At 44.9% G+C, this 22,727-nt stretch overlaps 1 protein-coding gene across 2 annotated transcripts in view; it reads right to left on the bottom strand.

Annotated features, from left to right (window-relative positions):
- LOC144822280 (complement factor B-like) overlaps positions 1-22,727 on the bottom strand; it is an 827,973-nt gene that overhangs the window by 157,979 nt on the left and 647,267 nt on the right. For both annotated transcript variants that reach the window (XM_078679607.1, XM_078679606.1), the window contains one exon: positions 3,797-3,935. In XM_078679607.1, coding sequence (XP_078535733.1) covers positions 3,797-3,935 — 139 coding nt within the window. The remainder of the gene's footprint in view (positions 1-3,796; positions 3,936-22,727) is intronic.

The raw sequence follows: 22,727 nt of genomic DNA on the forward strand, positions 1-22,727 counted from the left end.
ATTTCTATTTTCTTTTTATTTCTTTTATAACTGTTTTTAACTATCTTCTTTTATAATCTGCTTTCTTTTATTGTCTATGGGTATTTGTAATCGTTTTTATTAACTGAACAATAAAGCATTCACTTACTTACATTTACTTACTTACAGTTCTTCCATGTAACAGGTGTCTATGAAATTTCCTGTGGCACCTGAGTCGATAAGGGCTGTGACCGTCCATGTCTGTCCCGTCAAGGACTGCAAGGATACCGTGATTCCCATGTGCCTGATGTTGGTAAGGGAGTCCATGAGAGGGGCCCGCATGGAGGAAGAACCCAGTAGACCAACCCCTTTGTCTACTGGGTTTTGTTGTTTCCCGCTTCTTCTTGGCGGGTTAAGGAAAGAGCGTAGGGTTTGTTGGTTCGGTTCTTGGCGGGTTTCACCGGACATTCCTTGACGAAATGCCCGCTCTTGCCGCAGTACAGGCATAGGTTTTGTTTCCTTCGCTTTTCTCTTTCGTCCCTGGTTTGGGGACCACGGATGCCACCGATCTGCATAGGTTCAGGCGCTTCGAAGGTCTTCCCTGGCTCGCTCCTGGGTTTTTCTCGGAATGACATGAACCGGGTTTCGGTGCCCTTCATTTTTTCGGTTTTCCGTTCCTGTAGTCTGAAATTCAGCCTCACCACCAGGTCAATGAAGGAGCCGATGTTATCGGGAGGGTCTGGTTGCTGCGAGAGAAGATCCTTCAGGTCGTCTCGTAACCCTCTATAAAACACAGACACCTGTTTGGACTCTGGCCATCTGGCTTCAATGACCAGTCTGTTGAAGGTGGTAATGTAGTGCAGCAGGTCAGAGGTGCCTTGTTTCAGGTTCAATAGCTCATTGTCTGCGGCTTGCACGAACGTATGGCGGGCAAACATCCACCGGATGGTTTCCTTAAAGACGGGGAGGCGATAGAGCATGGGGTCATCATTTTCGACCAAGGCTATGGACCTCTGGGCGGCATCTCCTCCGAGGTAGGACCAGATAAAAGCAATCTTGGAGGCGTCGTCGGGAAAGGCAGAAGCCTGTGCCATGAAATGCAGCTGGCATTGATTCAGGAAAATGCTGTATTTGGTGCTGTCACCATAGAAACGTTCTGGGGGTGCTAGCTGCACTGGGTGTGGGGTAATCACCTGTATGGGTGGGTTCTGGCCATGTGGGTCAGGAACTGGCCCCCCGTAGGTAAATGTAGGAGGGCGTAAGACGCCTCCATGTGTGGGTCTACTGGCAGGGTCAGGACCCCAAGCCCCTGGTTGTCCCGCTGCTACCTGTCCCTGTAAGGTCGTAATGTCCTGTCGCGGACTCAAGTTGTCCGCCTGTATACAGGTCAACATGGCTGCGATGTAGTGTAATGTCGGAGTCGCTCATGACGCCCAGGCGAGATAGTAAACGCGGCCTCTAGTTCTGTCAGAACCCCACAAGTCTCACCTGTTTACTTGTGGAGATATCTCTCAGGGACGACGTGAGCAACCTCCTCCGTCCCTCTCCCTACCTGATCCGATGTAGAGTGTCCAGACCCAGGCAAGGATGGGACCAGGGGAAGCTGTCGGAGGAAGGGTAGGGATGTCGTCAAGGAAGACCGGATGGTGGTTCTACCATTCATAGGACCCTTTCTGGGAGTTGCCAGCTAAATAGTGATAAGCAAACAATTAACACCCTTTCTCCCTAGGTCATGCACACACACACCAATCATGAAAGACAATTGATTGAACACAAGAACTACAGTTACCTGAATAGTAGCTGCTTGTTCCTGATAGAAGGCCTTCCAGGGTTAGCCGAGGACGACTTGGTAGGGATGCCAGTACTTCCAAGGGTAAAGTAAACAGTAGACAGAACGCGATCACGCTTCCCTGTGCGTGTCGCTGTTCTGGAACATAAGGCGCTCCTGCGCTATTCCTGACAGCGGAAAGGAATGGATGAATCACGACCACGCTTCCCTGTGCGTGATGTGTAGAGGTACACCAAAGAAATGCGCTCCTGCGCCGAGAAAAACAAGGAAAGCCGTGTCCACGCTGTCCCAGCGTGCCACGGTATGCAGGGGTGAGGCGCTCCTGCGCCATGAACAACAAAGGAGATCAGCCGTGTCCACGCTGTCCCAGCGTGACACGGTATGCAGGGGTGAGGCGCTCCTGCGCCACGAACAACAAAAAAGATCAGCCGTATCCACGCTGTCCCAGCGTGACACGGTATGCAGCAGCAAGGCGCTCCTGCACCTGGATCAAACTAGTCGCATCCACGCTGGTCCCAGCGTGACGCGGCGGGTCTCAGGCGAGCAAGGTGCTCCTGTGGCAGAGATCGGAGTTTCTCACTGGTCCGGAGGTGACCGGAAACAGGGAGCAGTACAGCAGCACCGGCAAAGAAGGCTGTACTAGAGGCGCCGACGGGTCAGTGCACCGCTGCTATATGCGGGCCACCCGGAAGTGCTCTCGGTGTCCAGAAGCACTTCCTGTTCAGAGAGCTAGAGCACTAACTCATCTGGCGGCGCGCTGCTTCTGTACCCGGAACCCATCACAGACACATCGGAGCCCCGGGCAGAACCATGACATGGCTGAAGCACACGCCGCAAGACAAAAAGAGGACAAAAAGAGGACACTGCACTACTTGGCAGGGACCATGCAGTGCCTGCCACATGGTGCAGGGATATGTAGGGGGGGCACCAAGAATGTTCCACAATTTCACCCTATTTACTCTGCCGAAGGACGAGTTCAGGTCCTTAAAGGCAATCTGGCTAGATACAGATCTGGCTACCGTGTACTTGTTAATGATGAAATACAAGTTACTGCAAGGCTTGTTTAAGGTCCCTCTTTTGGAAGAATTTTAGAAACTAAGGGCCAGATGTAGGTAAATTCAATTTAGCGAGTCCTTAATAGCGATTTTTACCGAATCGCTATTAAGGACTCGCTAAATTGAATGTAGGTTGGAATCGCTAAAATATTAGCGATTCCTTAATATTCCTTAATAACGAATCGCTAATTGAGATTCGTTAATAAAGAATACCCAGCCATTCATTCCTATGGGCTAGGAAGCCCATAGGAAGGAATGGGAAGATATTCACTAATTGCGTTTCGGTATTAAAGAATCGCAAATAGCGGGAGCTATTTCAAGAGTGCCAGGGTATCCAAAGGACACTCTGTTGCACCCCTAAAATGTGCATGTGTTAACATGTGGCGCACATGCATGCCCTAAGGGCATTGACGTGTGCCACATGGCACTTTTAAAAAAGCAAAAAAGTTTTTTTAAAGGAAATCGCTACTTACCACCAACTTGAAATTGGTGGTAATTAGCGATTCCTTAAGGCTGAAGTGCACTTTTTGTAGTGCATTGCATTTAAGGAATCGCTATTTCCGATTCCTTAAATGCAAGAGCAAAATAAGGAATCGCAATTTGCGATTCCTTATTTTTCAAGTAGGTTTCAACTCACCTACATTTGCTTACAGCCAAATATCGGTCGGTAACGCAGAAATTCTGCGAATTTCTGCATTACCGCTCGGTATGTGGCCACCTACATCTGGCCCATAGTGAGTTATCTCAGTGCATAAGCCTGCTTTATTGGGATTCATTTTTAGTTCCATATTTGGCTGAAGCAAATGTTATTATAATTATAAAATGTATCTAGTATACTGTGATGGTGAAGTAACATGAGCTCTCTTCCATGTAGGATCTGATGGTACACAGGTCTTATAGTACACTCATCATATTTAAGAGACAATCATGGTAAACCCAGTTGATTACGTATCTGAATCACCTTTCTTGCATGACTTTTTTCTCGTCAATTTACCTTACTTTGTCAGAATACTCTATGAAGGTCTGAAGCTTCAGCAAAGCAATGTCATAGTCCTTGGTGGTGGAATTCCACATCTCATGCTGCACGATCTTCTCAACAATCACAGGCTGCTTTTCTTTGGTGGAGAGAATTCCTTGACAAACAAACAAAAAGCTTGTTATTAGAATGTTGGGCACGTGCACTACCAATCATTACAGCACTGCAGCCCACTCATTGGTATTTAAAATATGCTTCTCAGTGCATGCATCCCATTAGTTAATTCTTCATTTTGTTTGTCATTTATAATAGCATCTTGTCTCATGGCATACAATTCTTAACACTATTTCCCTTCGTCCTCATGCCTCATACAATACAACATCGAGCTCACTACACATAACTGATAGTAGACTAGCCTTTCTACTGCATGTTCCATACAATAAAATACCCCTCTTACTGGCTTCTATTATTAATAGAATATTGTTGGCCTTGCATACCCTAAACAATAGAATACCATTCTTACTATATTATAACTGAATTGAAGACTATCTTGCTATATGTCACTTCCAACACAAACCCTGTCACTGCAAGCAACTTACAATAGAATACTCTACTCACTACATTCTAGTTACAGCAGGATACCAGCCTCGCTGTACTGCATCTGTTACTGCATTCTTCTTTGTGGAGGCCCCCTTACTTCATGCCACTCACAACTGAATATCACTCACTGCATGTAACATTAAAAAAAACATTTGCAATGCAATAGGTGTCACATGTGCGTGAGTTAGAGCGATTGGTGTTGTAAATTGTAGTGGATGTACACAGACATGGACGTGCAGTAGGCACATTGTCCAACCTTTGTACCAAGCAGAACAGCTGGTAAACTACTGCACTGCAGTACCCCCACAACCATGAGCACCACTACTCCTCCCAGACAAACAGTAGAAAAGAAGATAGTTGGCGCTGCTATGTAACGCATAATGGGAATGCATTATAATTGTGGGTTCCAAAGGAGTGCCAGACATCTTATATGCTGATGTCGAGGGGAGTGGATATGGCAATCGACTCATTTCGGAGGCACAACATCCTCTGTGTCTGTGTAAATCACTTACTGTAAAGTGCTTCAATACCTGTGAAATTGCAATAGAAAAAAAAACCCACAAAATAAGCAGCGACATGCAGAAAGGCAACAAATTCGATCAAACAGTTCTTCCAAACAATAGCATAAAGGGGATTGGCAAACACAGTGTAGGGTGGGGGCGGGGGGTGCAAGAAATAGTACCTTCATTAAAGCAGACAGCCCCTAATTAAAGAGAATTATTGTGTAATTCAGCGGTGCACCTCAGCACAAAACGGAAGTGATGTATCAGGTGCACAAACCATTAAGAAGCCACCAAAGAAGAGTGACGCTGGAGACAATGTATGGTAAGCAATAGGCGAGATTACACTATGTATAGTGATTACAGCAGGTCTTCCAGACAAGCATGCACGCTTCCTAGGCTCGGCCTAAAAAAAAACCAGCCTACTACATTACACCAACAATTGACTGTCTCTGTTACTTCATAACCCTCATGATAAAACACCTTATTGCTGCATGTCACTCACAATTGATTAAACCTACCTCCCCGTGCTGCTTACAATAAAACGTATCCATCATTAAATGCCACGTTATAATAAAATACACACCACTGCATCACACTTCGAATAGACTACCCATCCCTGAATGCCATAAGAAGTATAACACTCTTGAAACTGCATGCTACTGCCAGCTGAATCCCCATCTCATTGAAAACCACTCACAATAAAATATAGATGTAAGTCATCTTACAGGTCAGATTACATATCACATTAACATTAACACTATCAATTTAATTTATTTTTATTTATAAAGTTTTATATAGCGCGAACTTGATCCCGAAGGATATCAGAGGGCTTTACAACAGTACATGAGTCACATGGTGAATCTACATAGACATTGAATCAAATAGGGCTCACATAACAGGCTGTTTACAAACCTGGGGTAAGCAAAGAATGGGGTAGTCGATGAAACATAATGACATAAGGGGAGCATATACAATAATAATATACAAGATTAACAACAAATTCTGGAGTATGTCCGATGCAATTAAAACAGACAGTCGCACATCTTATTAAGGTAAGAACTTATTCATGAAGAATCAATGAAACAACTATCATTACAGTATTATTTAGTGACTTGAGTAAGCGTTATTATTTAATAAAGTTGTGCTTTTAATTGGTGTTACTTATTGGAATAAATATTTAGAAGTTATAATCATCGCACCTTGTGTGTGAGTAATATTTTTCAGGTTGAGTTATGAATTGCCGAGTTAACTATAACTGGCACATTTCTGGGATTTCTAGATATTGTTTTGTATCAAAAACATCATTTTAATTGTGTTTTGTTGAGTGAATTGCAAACGTACCAATTAGAGACTTAAACAATGGGGGCTGATCGGGCAATCGTAAAAAGATGGTTAGATTTGAAAGGTGGTCTTTAACTTTGCCCAGAGCAAAGCCTTGCCTGGCTAAGGAAAAAACAAATAACAGGTCATTAGTTAACTTACAAAACAACAATAGGAGAGGTAGGGAGATTAAGGAACACTCTCTTAGTCCCCGGTTAGTACGTATAAACAAAAAAAGAGAGGTTAAATAGGTCTCAAAAAGCCACAGAGACGGAGCGATGCAACTGGGGAATCACACACCCACTTTGGGTGGATAAGAAAGCCCTCACACGCCGACCTAGTCAGTGTCATGCTTCATCATCGGGCCCCACCAAAAGAGGACGAGTGCCTCTTTGGTGTGCTACGACGCCAGAAGACTGCGGAGCTGGTTGTGTGAAAAGGGCGTGCAGTGAGGTATAAAAGTAAAAGTGCCTAAAGGGTATCTGCAAAAAATGTTTTAATGATAGATCCCTAGGACACGGTTAAAAGGGGTTATGTGTCTGAATTTTTTTGTCAAAGGTAATGGATTGGTTAATTCAGAATTAAAGTTAGTCAGTCAACATGTTTCTGCCTTTACAGTGGTTTAAATTTACCTAGGCATTCATCAGGACTAGTTTATACCCCGGCGGTATGGACTCTCTAATCGTCCACCCTAACCTGGGGGCGTGAAAGTGAAAAAATGAAAAATGTGATAAAGTGCATAAAAAGGGGGAAGAGCAGGTTGCTCATTCCAAAAATACTCCTGGATTAGGAGTGTTTCTGCACCTGTAAAATGAATAACACAGACAAACAAAGAAGACATACACACAATTAGTTGTTGGTATAGGTCATTGCGTTTGCCCAGGGTGCTCCATAGTTGTGGCATAGGTAGTGTTCCCAAATAAACACTAAAGTTAACACCATCCATATATCCCTATAGGGATGATACCACTAACTCTGGGTAAGTGAAGTGAAAATAAGTGCTTAAAACACACAGAGTGACTAGAAAGGGTTAAAAACACGATAAAAACACTCCATAGGAGGGATCAATGGACCGAAGGTCTGTGACCCCACCGAATAATTCAAGGATTCAATAGATATCTCACTTTAGATTATGGGGCTAACTGCACCATGGGTCTCGGGAGGGGGGTTGGAGCGTACCTGGCACATCCTGAAAATAGAAAGTAAAGGCTTGAAATACATTGGATCGGGTTTGACTTAGCTCGATCACGTCGCTGAAGGCAGATCATGGTGGTTCAGCAACTCACGCCCTCAACGCTCTCAGCCCGCTTTTGCACCTAGCATAACCTCAGGACCGGACCCCGACGATGGGGAGCGGGGCCGGTTTCTGAGTTTAAAAAGCTTTTGCTCGTTGTTCCTCGCTCTTCCGGGTGGGCGTGTCCCACCCCAAAGTGAGGCTTGAAACGCGCCGGCCCGGGTTAGGTGGGCGTGGCGCGTGTCTGATCGAGGCTTGGATTTCATAGCCAATCGGACCGTGCATGTTACCATGGCAGCCCTGCTGCCTCAATGTTTGTAATAAAAACTTTACTCGATCCATAAGCTGCTCAGTATATACTGCAAAAAAGTATGCAGGCAGTGTGACATGGGTCAAGATAATTCAAACACTGTGGATTCAAAGCTGTACATAGGTTGTGGTGTCACAGAATTGTTAGTAATGGATAGACAATATCAGAGGAGGAAAACCTCTAGAGTGAGACTGTGGTGAGGGAAACCACTGTTTTTGATATACAAAAACAATTATACATGAGCCCACCAAAGAATCAAGGGTAGATGGTGGTGACAGCTTCTGAGACATGTGTCATAGACCACCTTGTTACCCCAGGACGGTATTCCACGGGATGTCATCATTCAACCCCACAGTGTTGGTACCCAAACGGTACACCCAGCGCTGTTCTTTTTCAAACAGCCTGTTCGAAATGTTAGTGGTGCCAGTGATTGCTTCTATAATTGTCCATTTCATGTCATTGGTGGTGTGATTGCAGTCCAGAAAGTGACGACTCAGTTTCGTTGTTGTTTTTTTGCACCTGATATTACTACGGTGCTCACAGATACGCTGTTTCACTTTGCGTGTAGTCATACCAACATAGCGTAGGGCACAGGGACATGTGATTAAATACACCACATTAGTCGAGTTGAAGTTTGTGTGTGCGACCTGGGTCCAGATCTTTCCTCGCTCCAACGAGAGTGTTTTTGAAGCCTCCGTTAGGTGGCACACGCTGCAATCCGAGCAGGGGTAGTGCCCTGTGATTTGAGGTAAACCCCATGCCGCCGTCACTGTAGGGATTTTGGGGGGTGTCTTTTCTTTTGGACGGGTGTGAACTAAGGCATCCTTCAGACTTCGACCCTTCTTGAAAGAGAAAAGAGGCTTTTCCCAATCCTCTTTGGAGGATTTTATGATACTCCAATGTTTGTTTATTGTCTTCTTCATAAGGTTAGACAGGCTATTGAAGGTAGTTACACAAGTGAGTGGTATTGTTGCTTGGTTACTGGTTTTTTCTTCCAGTAAGGCCTCTTTCGGCTGGTTTCTTGCTCTCTTGAAACCCTTGTTTAGGGTTGCCGTTGGGTAACCTCTGTCTCTCAATTTCTCAGTTAAACCAGAGGACTGTTCTTTGAAATCCGTCAGAGTACTGCAATTTCTTCTCAGTCTAAGGTATTGCCCATACGGGAGATTTTCCTTCAGAGGGCGGGGATGGAAACTGCTGAACTCTAGTAAATTGTTCTTGGCTGTTGGTTTTTGATGAGTTTTCGTGGTTAGACATGTGCTAGAGACAGAGATCACTACATCGAGGAAGACTATGTCAGTTTTGCTGGTGGTGTGAGTGAACCTAAGGTTATGGTCAAGAGTGTTGATCCATACCAAGAATGACTCGAGGTCACTGTCACTGCCTGTCCATAGGAGCAAAATATTGTCAATGTAGCGCTTCCATAAAAGCATGGAAGGTGAAAAGTCTGCGGATGGCGGCAAGATGTATTTGCTTCAAAATCAGCCACATAGAGTCCAGCCACACTAGGGGCAAAAGTGCTGCCCATAGAGGTACCTGAGCATTGGAGGAACAACTTGTTCTTGAAGGAGAAGAAATTCTCTTTGAGTGCTATGTTATGTTATGTTATGTTATGTTATTTATTACTTGTAAAGCGCGCATACGCCCGAGGGCTTCTTGGCGCTGAGGAGAGAATCAAAACATAACAATGCACAAAAAAAATAAAATCACTATTTCAAATAGGCCTGAGTAAAAAGAAAAGTTTTAAATGCCTTTCTAAAGGCGAGAAGATCCCTGCTATGTCGCAGAGTCAAAGGGAGGGAATTCCACAAGGAAGCAGCTAAAAATTGAAAGCTGCTACCTCCCTGTCGTTTCTTTTTGAAACGAGGGACCTCAAGTAGATCTTTGTGAGCTGATCTCAAGCTACGTAGGGGTCTATATCTCCTTAGCAGTTGTCTAAGAAACATTGGGCCCTTACCATCCAAGGCCTTAAACACAATGCAACCTACCTTGAATGTGGCTCTCTGTTCCACAGGCAGCCAGTGCAAGGTCTCTAGTCCGTATCTGATTGATTCCCACTTAGGTACCTTGCAGATTAGTCTAGCAGCTTGATTCTGCAGGTATTGCAATCTTCTAAGTTGGCCAATAGGCGCGCCCAGATAAAGGCCGTTTGAGAAATCAATATGAGATAGGACTAGAGCACTGACTGCCTGAATTAAAGCCAAGTCAGTGAGGAGGTGTGCGATTTTCTTGATCTTCCTCAATTGAAAAAAACCAGAGGAAACCACCGTTCCAATTTGAGTTTTCAAGGTAAGATCCTCATTAAGAGTCACTCCCAGGCTTTTTACTGTTTGGGATTTTTTGGGAGAAGAACCCATGTCCGACGGCCAGAAACGTGGACTCCAGCTGATCTCACTCTTCCCAGGCAGGATGAGTTCGGTTTTCCCCGGGTTAAGTTTAAGGTGATTTAAAGACATCCACCTTTGAATAAGAGACATAGTTGCTTGGAAGTCCTCGGCCGCATTTAGTGAATTTAGCACAAAAACCAACTGCAGGTCGTCTGCATAATTATATACAGTAACCTTGTGCTCTCTTAAGGAGAACAAAAGAGGCCGCATATATAAATTAAATAATAAGGGGGACAAGGAAGATCCTTGGGGAACCCCGCAGAGGGAAGTGTTTTTTGGGGCTGTGAAGGAACCCAGCCGAACAGACTGGGTGCGTTCTGAGATGAAAGACTTGAGCCAGGCCAAGGCCGAGTCTCGAAGACCGGCCTGTTCGACACGGTTGACCAAGATGGTATAGTCAACCGTGTCGAATGCAGCAGACAGATCCAGTAGCACCAAGGCCTGGTGCAAGTCCTCATCGGCATTAGACCTTAAGGTGTTCTGAACGGCCAATATGACTGCCTCGGTGGAATGACCAGGCCGAAAACCTGCCTGGTTAGGTTGTAAGTAACCGGAGACTTCCACAAAGTTTGAGAAGCTGTTGGTGACATGAGCCTCCAAGATCTTAGACAAATAAGGCAAGAGTGATATTGGCCGATAATTAGAGAGGTCTGAGGAGTCGATGCCAGGTTTCTTTTTTAAGGGAATCAGTAAGGCCTGTTTGAAGCTGTTGGGAACTATCCCTGACGTAAGGGAGCTATTGAGCAAAGGGATCATGCTATCTGGGATTGCCCGACCAATTTCTCTCATTACTTGGGGAGGGCAAACATCCTCCTAGTCGCACACTCGATGATGAATGATTTGGGTGTCTGATATTTCCACTCAATTGAGTTCAGTGACTCTCTCAGGACTTTGATTGTGTCGTCCTGGGGGATGCTAGTATAGAGACTTTCAACATCCAGCGTCACTAAAGTGACTGAGTTTTCCGCGAAGGTGATGTCTGAGAGGAGCCGTAATAGGCTCTTGGTATCTCTTAGATAGGTCGGGGTTTACTGCACCAGTGGTTTTAGAAATTGATCGCAGAATCGCGATAGAGGCTCCAAGAGGGAGCCTATCCCTGACACTATGGGACGGCCAGGAGGTGGCAACCTGTTTTTGTGCATCTTAGGCAGTGTGTAAAAATATGGTATTACATCGCTGCTGCTGTCCAAAAAATCTGCTTCATATTTGGACAGATGTCCTCTTTCTTCCGCTTGTCTTACTAGAGTAGTGATCTTTTTGGTTAAATCAACAGTTGGATCTTTAGTCAGAGGGGTATAGTTCCTATTGTCTCGTAATAACTCCTCACAGGTTTTTTCATAGTCTGTGGTATTTTGAATGACAATCCCTCCGCCTTTATCTGCAGGTTTGATGTTTATTGCAGTATCGTTCTGCAGTTGTTGAAGTGCCTGGTATTCAGCAGTGGTGAAATTGCCAAACGTTCTGGGGTTCTGGCAGGACTCTAGATCTTTAAACACCGCCTGTTCAAAAGCGGTAATGGCCGCTGGTACAGTATGTGGAGGCGGGGTGAACGTGGAGTTAGGTCTCAACCCGGTATCACCATTCCGAGTGGACTCATTGGGATCTGTTTTGCCTTCGAAGAAAGCTTTTAACTTCAGCTTGCGGGTGAAACCAGCAAGTTCACAATGTAGTTTGAACTTGACTGGTCTTGCTGTGGGGACAAACCCCAGGCCTTTCTCTAAAACCTGGACCTCAGTGCGTGTTAGTACCCTTGCAGAAAGATTCGTCACTAAGCTCACACTCCGCTCGTTCCTGGTTGTGGATTGTTGCTGCGAGTGTGGTTCGCTACAGAATCGTCCTCTTCCCAGGATCATCGTCTGAATAATCAGATTTATTTACATTTTTCACGGGGGGGGTAAAGGTTGCAGCGGAGTAGGGGTAAACGTTTTCAAATTCAAATTTCTTTTGATCCTTTTGGAATTTCGTTGCTTTTGATTGCATTAAATTGTCCTTATACTCGTTGAGTTCTTTATTTAACTCATCCAACCTTTTCTTATACCCAGTTATTGTGGCTTTGAAATGTGATTCTGTCTCTCTGATTTCAACCATCAGTGCTTCAGAGAGTCTAAGCGCTGTTTTTATGATTAGGACGAGCCAATCACGCGTGCAGTGCCACGCGATCATGGCCCAGTCTTTTCTAAAGGTCGCATCATTTAGAAAGATGCGTGGGGCATTGGTAACTAGCAAGCCCCGTGGTGCTGTATTCGAGAGGAGATATTGTTTTAAGATCGTCCCATGTAGGTTAGTGCGGATATGTTCACGTTTTTTCTCCGTGAGGTTTTCCCACTCGGTGGTATTTGCTATAGCCTGTGAGATGTGCGGGTCTGCGAACAAAGCACGATCTGACATAAGAGCCTCTACTTCAGATTCGGAGTATGTCAGGCCCAAGTTCGCCATGGTGAGACCAGAAAAGGAGATAGGAGTGCGTTTGATTAAAACAGGCAGTGGTAGGAAAGTTATTACCTCGCCTGGAGTAAAATCAGACTCTCACAGCTGTGCGCTGCTAAGATACAAAACAACAATAGGAGAGATAGGGAGAAACTGCAACTCGACTAATGTGGTGTATTTAATCACATGTCCCTGTGCCCTGCGCTATGTTGGTATGACTACACGCAAAGTGAAACAGCGTATCTGTGAGCACCGTAGTAATATCAGGTGCAAAAAAGCAACGACGAAACTGAGTCTTCACTTTCTGGACTGCAATCACACCACCAATGACATGAAATGGACAATTATAGAAGCAGTTACTGGCACCACTAACATTTCGAACAGGCTGTTTGAAAAAGAACAGCGCTGGGTGTACCGTTTGGGTACCAACACTGTGGGGTTGAATGATGACATCCCGTGGAATACCGTCCTGGGGTAACAAGGTGGTCTATGACACATGTCTCAGAAGCTGTCACCACCATCTACCCTTGATTCTTTGGTGGGCTCATGTATAATTGTTTTTGTATATCAAAAACAGTGGTTTCCCTCACCACAGTCTCACTCTAGAGGTTTTCCTCCTCTGATATTGTCTATCCATTACTAACAATTCTGTGACACCACAACCTATGTACAGCTTTGAATCCACAGTGTTTGAATTATCTTGACCCATGTCACACTGCCTGCATACTTGTTTGCAGTATATACTGAGCAGCTTATGGATCGAGTAAAGTTTTTATTACAAACATTGAGGCAGCAGGGCTGCCATGGTAACATGCACGGTCCGATTGGCTATGAAATCCAAGCCTCGATCAGACACGCGCCACGCCCACCTAACCCGGGCCGGCGCATTTCAAGCCTCACTTTGGTGTGGGACACGCCCACCCGGAAGAGCGAGGAACAATGAGCAAACGCTTTTTAAACTCAGAGACCGGCCCCGCTCCCCATCGTCGGGGTCCGGTCCTGAGGTTATGCTAGGTGCAAAAGCGGGCTGAGAGCGTTGAGGGCGTGAGTTGCTGAACCACCATGATCTGCCTTTAGCGACGTGATCGAGCTAAGTCAAACCCGATCCAATGTATTTCAAGCCTTTACTTTCTATTTTCAGGATGTGCCAGGTACGCTCCAACCCCCCTCCCGAGACCCATGGTGCAGTTAGCGCCATAATCTAAAGTGAGATATCTATTGAATCCTTGAATTATTCGGTGGGGTCACAGACCTTCGGTCCATTGATCCCTCCTATGGAGTGTTTTTATCGTGTTTTTAACCCTTTCTAGTCACTCTGTGTGTTTTAAGCACTTATTTTCACTTCACTTACCCAGAGTTAGTGGTATCATCCCTATAGGGCTATATGGATGGTGTTAACTTTAGTGTTTATTTGGGAACACTACCTATGCCACAACTATGGAGCACCCTGGGCAAACGCAATGACCTATACCAACAACTAATTGTGTGTATGTCTTCTTTGTTTGTCTGTGTTATTCATTTTACAGGTGCAGAATCACTCCTAATCCAGGAGTATTTTTGGAATGAGCAACCTGCTCTTCCCCCTTTTTATGCACTTTATCACATTTTTGATTTTTTCACTTTCACGCCCCCAGGTTAGGGTGGACGATTAGAGAGTCCATACCGCCGGGGTATAAACTAGTCCTGATGAATGCCTAGGTAAATTTAAACCACTGTAAAGGCAGAAACATGTTGACTGACTAACTTTAATTCTGAATTAACCAATCCATTACCTTTGGCACAAAAATTCAGACTCATAACCCCTTTTAACCGTGTCCTAGGGATCTATCATTAAAATATTTTTTGCAGATACCCTTTAGGCACTTTTACTTTTATACCTCACTGCACGTCCTTTTCACACAACCAGCTCCGCAGTCTTCTGGCGTCGTAGCACACCAAAGAGGCACTCGGCCTCTTTTGGTGGGGCCCGATGATGAAGCATGACACTGACTAGGTCGGCGTGTGAGGGCTTTCTTATCCACCCAAAGTGGGTGTGTGATTCCCCAGTTGCATTGCTCCGTCTCTGTGGCTTTTTGAGACCTATTTAACCTCTCTTTTTTTGTTTATACGCATTAGATAACTTAGCCTGGAGGAAGTCTAACACCCGAGTACTGCGCCAAGCCACAAATTTGTCCAAATAACATGCATATACAGTTTTTGTCGAGGGACGCTGTCAGAGGAATGGTCAGAAACAGAATCTAGGAGGCCGTATTTGGTTCTCAATGGTTGCCTATTTATTGAGGATTGGTAAGAGTAAGCTGTCAGGAATGGCAAAGGTGAATATTCCGGCAGATGGTACATACTTCAGCCTTCCTCTCTTCAGGGTGTTCTTGCTTCAGTGGTGCTTCTTCCCCAGGAGGCTCAAGAGAGGAGATACCAGGGGCGATAAGTGCTCGGTCCTAGGGTTATTTTCCGTATTTATACCCGTCACCAACACTTTGTGACAACACCTGTGACTTCTACAGGATTTGTGCGCATAGTGAGGACAGGGTTATAGGTGGGACTGAGGTAAGAGCAAGTCACAAGACTAGATGGAAAATAATTGAAGTACCCAAAGAGGAAGAAAGGAAAAATGAGAAGAAGGCTAAATTCCCTTTAGTACTTGTCTGATCTTCTCAAAAGATACTCTTTTAACAAAACGAAAAATAAAACAAGGAGTGGTAATTTCTCCCACACAGCCTGTTTTTACCTCAGGGCCTAGCTGTCACCTTGCATCTAATCGACCATTTTAAATAACATATCTCTCTTGCATTTCATGAGAGCAAAATCACGACTTCTATCGTTTTCTCCCCTCCCCTCACCTGATTCCTCCTCAAGTCAGCCTCCCTCCTGTGGATGCCAAGGATCCCTGTCCTGAATCCCTTATATCTACCCCAGAGCTGACTTGTTGACTCCCCGCCTGGGCCGCAGTTCTCCAGAACAGCGGTGGCAAGCAGGCATCTCCTGAGGACTCCACCAGTCATCACTCCAGACTTCTGGGCCTACATCCGCATCGCCGGTGCCTTCTCCTTCCTTCACGCCATCCGCTGTCTCCTTTGGCCCCGGTTCCACTTCCCGCAGTCTTCTCTCAGGATCCACGATTCTCCCCATTGTTCAGAGTTCCTCCTTGCGTCCCTCCTGTTCCTGTGGGATTTTCCTTTTCCCGGCCTCCTTGGATGATGGTTGGGGGTCCGTGACATCCTGTAGGGAAGAGGAGTCAGTGAAAGATGTCACCCTGTGTCCACTTCCGTCTCATAAAGAATGCTCCTCTTGTAGGTGACGTTCGTGCTCTTCCATCGCCCCCTCCTGACAGACGACTTGCTGCCAAAATTACATCAACCATATCCAGAGGAAGGCCAAAGATGGTCAGTTGTTGCCGCTCCATCTCCAAGCATGATGATTAAGGTAAAGATTGAGATGGTTCGGGTGAAAATCCCTGTCCTACTAATGCAACAGCAGATCCTCCTGGAGAGGCAGCCTGATCGAGGCAGATGCTCATGCCCAGGAGTTCTGCATACTACTCCCTCCGTGTTCAATCTGGAGCCACTAGGATAAGTAGGCATACAGGAATTCAGAGTTCCACTCAAGGTGGATTGCATCTCCGAGCGAGAGACACCTTGAAAACTCTAACACGCAGATGTGCTGACCTTGCGTGTTCTTGGTGGTGGCAAACAGATCGAGCCAAGGTTCTCCCCATTCGCAGAAGAGACCTTGCACCACCACTAGGTGTAATTGCCACAAGACATCTGCTAGGCGCCAAAGGTTGACCTCTTCCTCCCTAACATTCAATGATACTGCCAGGTGGTTCACCACCAGGAAAATTTCTTGATGGACTAGCCATGTCCAGAAGCGCAGGGACCCTGCCTCAGGGTCCGGGACCCCACCCGTCCCTGTCTGTACTATATGGCAGTGGTGTTGCCCTTGATCACCTGTAGCAGACTTCCCTTGATGGACAGAAATAAGGCTTTCAACGTCAAACAGATGGCCTTCAACTCTAAAAGGCTGATATGAGCTGTGATCCAGACAGAGACCACAAGCCTTTCATCTCGACCTCTCCCAGCTGGCCACCCAATTAAGGACCAATGCATTGGTCACCACTGTCAGTTCTGACTGGGGAAGGGGGAGAGGTATGCTGCTGTCCCAAGCGTGGTCCAGAAACCACCACTGCAGACCCTTTCAAGACTCCTCAGAAATCTGAATGTGTTTGAGAGACCCTCTTGATGTTGTGTTCACTGAGATTTCAAATCGCACTGCAGAGCCCACATATGTGACCTGGCTTGCTTCACCAGAAGGATGCAGAAGCAATCAATCCCAGGAGCCTCAGAGTTCACCTCACTGAAATCCAGGACAGAGGCTGGAAGATTGAGATCATAGCTTGTATGTCAGGACTCTCATTTCTGGGGGAGAAGCATAAAACCAAACTGTGTCCAGAATGGCTTCAATTAAGGGGAGCATCTGAGAAAGAGTCAGTTGTGACTTAAGCATGTAAATAGTGAAAACCAAAGATGACAGGAGATTTTACATAGTTTGGAAGTGGTTCACAACTGCCTGGGGCAAGCCCGCCTTCAACAGTCAATCATCGAAGCAGAGGAAGTCTGAAGGTGTGCTGCTACCATGGCTCTCACTTTCATGAACACCAGTGATGCACTGGTGAGACTGAAGGGGAGCACACTGAACTGGAAATGCTCTCTTCTCACTACAAACCTTAGGTAGCGCTGATGAGCCAGAAGAATGGTATGATGGAATTGGGCATCCTGAAGTTCCAAATCCACTATACAGTCTCCAACGTCGAAGGCAGACAAGACCGAGGTTAGTGTGAGAATCATCAATTTTTCCTTCCAGGGTAAGGTGCTTAGGGTGCAGGTCTGAAATAGGATAAAAGGCCTCCGTCCTTTGCCGCCAGAAAGTCGCTGGAATAACAACCATGACCTGTCTCTGGCACAGGCACATCTCAATAGCCTCTTTGGCCAAAAGGGCTTGTACTTCCTGGTGCAAAAAAAGATGAACCTTTGTCAGTCATTGCGGAATGTGAACCAGCATTTAAAGCAAGGCAAGGCAAGGCAAGGCAAAGCATACCCCTTCCAAACAATTTGCAGGAACCACCTGTCTTATGTTGTGGTCCGTCAACCCAGCATGAAACTTCAGATCCTGCATCCTACAGGGTGGATATGCTCCACAGAGGGCATGCTCAAGGGATCTGGTAGGCCGCAAGAGGGAGAGGGGAATGGGTGGCCTGTTGACCTTGACAGTGAGGGCAGTGGGTACCAGGGCCTTGACTGCAAAACTGCTAGGCAACTTGCTGAGGTTGAATAGGCTGATGGTACAGGGTTACCCTGCTGAAGCCACAAAAGGAGCAATAGGGTTTATGACATGGGCAGGGTGGGGCAGATAAGCCCAGATAGCATGCCTAGGTTCACTCTAGAGGGAAATATACTTTGTTCCTGAACAGGCAAGTCCTGTCAAAGGGCATATTCGTGAGGGGTGACTTGACATCACCTAAAAAAACAGTGGACGGCAGCTAAGTGTGACGGTGAATGGCAACACTTTTCCCAATGTGATGCCATTATTGTTTCTGAATTTGCCAATCTGTCTATGTGCTCTCTTGGTGAGTAATTTGTATGCCAAAATAGAACCTAGTTTGTTTCCCCGTCGTGAAAGTGCCCCCCCCCCCCAGCTTGGAGAGCAAAAAGTTGGTTCTACTAGGCGGGGGTATATGATAGGCTAATGACTGACTTTACAAAATTAAAGGCAACCATGTTGTTTTGACCATGCTTAGACTGTGTTCTGGGTTAGGGCCTTAAATATAGGTAAGTAGTAGGTTTTATATATTTTTCCCTACCTATTACCACTTTGTTAAAATAGTAATAGGTAGGGAGAATTATTTCTAATTTTCTATATATGAAATAAAGTTTATTACGTTCCAGAGTACTACCAAGAAGTACAGCTGTAATTTAAAAAAGTTTGTAAAAAAATAAATAATACAATGTACTACAATGTACTACACTATATTCTACAAATATAGTGTACTATAGTGTTTTAAAGTTTTTTACAGAATCTATTTAAAAAAGAAATAGTTTACTGAGTACCACAGTATGACCTAGAAATTACAGTGCTACTTACAAAAATAAAAATACGTAAAAAAACGATGACAAACACTCCTACATTATATATAAGGAGAAATTTAGCACTATAGCAATTTAGCACTTTAGCACTTTATATCGCACTTTTGATTTTGGAAGGGCAAAAAATTGTTAAGACCAGTGATTCTTAACCTACGGTCAGGGAACAGCAAATCCTTAGAGAATTAAATATTAAGAGATGTATAAAGAGTATATAATTGAAAAATGAAAATGTACAACTCAAAATTGTAAATCATTCCATAATTGAATCTAATATTGGAGGCCACAAATTACGTTGGTATACTCAGATTGATTTGTAGGAGCAGTGCAAGTGCGTCAAATTGAATATAGTATGGAGAATAAGTGACCTTAATTGAATTTAGAATAGCTCCAACTTTCCAATTAAAATGAACATTTATTTGCTTTCTATATGTTTTTGAATTAACTAAAATAGTTAATCATTTGTGTAATTGTGATGAATGTTCTGTATATTTTGTGTTCTGTTTTGCAGTTCAAATCATCAAAAATGCTTAGGTCTGGGCCCCAGCTTCCAGTAGTGACTCAGTGTGGACCTGGATTCTGATAATAATTCAGTGGGGTCCCTTGGGTTCTGTAAGTGGGGTCCACAGGACTTAAAAGGTTAGGACCACTGGTTTAAGCCATACTTAGTCAGTGTTCTGAATTTTAGAGGGAAATATAGTGCAGGACAGTGTACTTAAAATATTTTTAAAAAATTGAGAAAATAGAAAATTACACTGTATTACATTATATTCACCATTAAAACCCTGAACACAGAGTAAGTGGCGTCTAAACAATATGGTACTACATACTTTTTATAGAACTATATTAACTAAGAAAAAGACTTTTACTTAAAATTACACACTGATAGAATCTGACTCATCCCTTCCTATATGCTGATAAACACTAGAACACTATATTTACACTAAAAGGCCAGAACAGAGCCAAAGTCTGGTCTAAACATTATGGCTGCTTTTTAGTTTTGTATGGGTAGTCATTAGCCAATCATACAGTGTTTTGTCAGCGGCATGTACAGCGGTATACAGTGAAATTACTAAAGTATACTGCCGCACAGGTTGTATGACAGAGGCAAGCATGGTTAGACCATGCATGCCTCCAACACTCAGCCCGAACAATGAATAGGTCTGAACAACGCATTCCTTTAACACGCATGCCTTTACCACGCAATTTTGTGGCAAAGGCATGATTGGGAAAGGGATATGTGGTAAAGTTTACACCCCATCCCCTCCATCCTAAGCCCTAAAACCCTGGCCCTTGACCTATAATTAACCCGACCCCCCTGAGCACTAAAAACTACTCCCACCTCTAAAACCTTAAACTACCCCAACCTTCCCCGCTCTGTGCCCTAAAACCCTGGCCCCTGCCCTATAAAGAACCCGACCCCCCACAGAGCCCTGAAAACTACCCCCATCGCTAACACCTAAAACTACCATGACCCCCCTGCTCTGAGCCCAAAAACCCATCACTGTAAACAACTCTAAGCCCCACAAACTACACCCATGCCCTCCAAACCTAGCCCCAGCCCCTCTTACCGGTCAGCGTCGATCTTTCTATCCTAAAGCTTCCTGTACCTGGACATCTAGACAGCATTCTGCCTTAACCACGCATATGTGTGGTTAAGGCATATGCATGGTTATGGCATACATGGTTTCACTTGCGGGGAACCGGCATGCGTGTCTCTGCCAGCTTTGTAAAGGCAGTTTCCTGTTGCCAAATATATATGCATATATTTTAGGGGCATGATTCCTGATGGTAAACCTTTCTCTAAGTTTACCATTGTTTACAATTCACAAAGACATTCTATTGGTAGTATCTTTATGACTGAGGAGTGGCTGCACATTAAAAGACTGGACGGTCCTACCTTGTTATGTACGAAGACTCTGCAGTCTCAAATATACTAGTTGTAAAATAACTTTGTGAAAAGCCAACAATCATTAACTTACACAAAAGTGTAGGTTTACCTTTATGAATAATGCTTATACATTTTCTCAACTCTATGACATCCCACTCCACTCTACCATGCCCCACTCAATGACATGCAACTCCACTCTACACCATCATACTATACAACATCCCAGTTTGCTCTACGCCCATCCACTCTAAGACAGTACCACAAGCCACTATGACACGTATCTCCACTCTATGACACACCACTCCTTTCTACACCACTCAACTGCACATTATTCCTTTCTATGCCACTCTACTCTGTGCCACTGTACTCTAAGGGACTCCATTCTATGCTATTCCACTCTATGCCACTACACTATATGCCACTTAACACCACTTTACAGTATTCCAATCCACTATATGCTTTTCAACTGTACAGTACTCCACACAACCCCATTCCACTCTATGCCACTCTACTGTATGCTATACCACTATACAGCACTCCATTCTACCATATGCCTCTCCAGGCTATTCTACTCAACGCCAGTCTACTATACGTAACTCCACTCTACGCAATTCTACTGTATGCCACTCCACTCTATGACACTCCAGTCTAAATCACTCCACTCTACGCTATTCCAATCTACGCAACTCTGCTCTATAGCACTCCACTTTATACCACCCCACTCTATGCCATTTTACTATACACTATTGCAGTCTATGCTATGTCACTCTATGCCACTTCTCTCTACTCCATTCCACTCTATACCACTCAACTCAATGCCACATTACTCTACGGTATTGCACTCTACGCACACTAGCCTACACTACTATACTGTATGCCACTCCACTCTACGCTATTCCCTGTACACCAATCCACTCTATGCTGCTCTGCCCAACTCCACACAACTGTGCGCTATTCCACTCCACGGGACTCCACTCTACAGCGCTCCACTCCATGATATTCAGCTCTATGGCACTCCACTCTATGCCATTCCACTCTATGCCACTCAACTCTAAGTCACACTACAGAACTCCACTCAACAGTATTCCACTCTATGTCACTCTTCTCTATGCCACTCCACTCTATGGTGTTCCGCTGTATGCTGCACCACTGTACTCCACTCTACTGAACGCTAGTTCACTGCCCTCCACTTTATGCCACTCCACTCCACCCCACCCCACTCCATACCATTGCACGCCACTCTGACTCTATGCTATCCCACTGTATGCCACTTCACTCTAAGGACTCTCTTCTAAGCCACTGCATTCTACGCTACTCCACTCTACACTGTACGACACTTGATTCTACGCCACTCCACTCTACGTCATTACACTCTATGCTAATTCACTCTACGCTATTCAACTCTACGCTGCTCCACTCTACGCCACTCTACTGTATGTCACTGCACTCTATATCACTGTAACTCACTACATTCTACACTATTTCACTCTACACCACTCCATTCTACACCACTACACTCTACAGTGTTCCACTCTACAACACTCTACTCTATGCCACTCCAGTTTATGCTATTCCACTTTATGCCACTGCACTCTACGCCACTCAACTCTATGAATCTCCTCTCTACGCTATTCCACTCTATGCCAGTCCACTCTACAGCACTCCATTCTTTGCCACTTCACTCTACTCTACTCAATGTCATTCCACTTTCCGTCACTCTGTTGTAAACCACACTACTCTACGCTATTCAACTCTACACCACTCCACCCTACGCTGCTCCACATTATGTTCTTCTATTCTACGCCACTCCACTGTACACTGTTCCACTCTACACCGCTCTATTATATGTCACTCCACTTTAGGCCACTCCACTCTATGCCGTTCCACTTTACATCACTCCACTGTACACCACTTTATATCACTTTCCTCTACAGTATTACACCCTACACCACTCCACTCTATGCTACTCCACTCCATTCCACCATACTGTAAGGCTCTCCAGTCTATGCTGGTACACTCTACACCATTCCTCTCTACGCCACTCTATGTCACTCCCCTCCATGCTATCCTACTTCACTATTCCACTCTATGCTATTCCAAGCCACTCCACTCTAGGCTATTTCACTCTACTGTACTGTATGCC

The sequence above is a fragment of the Lissotriton helveticus genome, chromosome 3_1 (assembly GCF_964261635.1).
Source record: "Lissotriton helveticus chromosome 3_1, aLisHel1.1, whole genome shotgun sequence".
NCBI classification, from domain to species: Eukaryota; Metazoa; Chordata; class Amphibia; order Caudata; family Salamandridae; genus Lissotriton; species Lissotriton helveticus.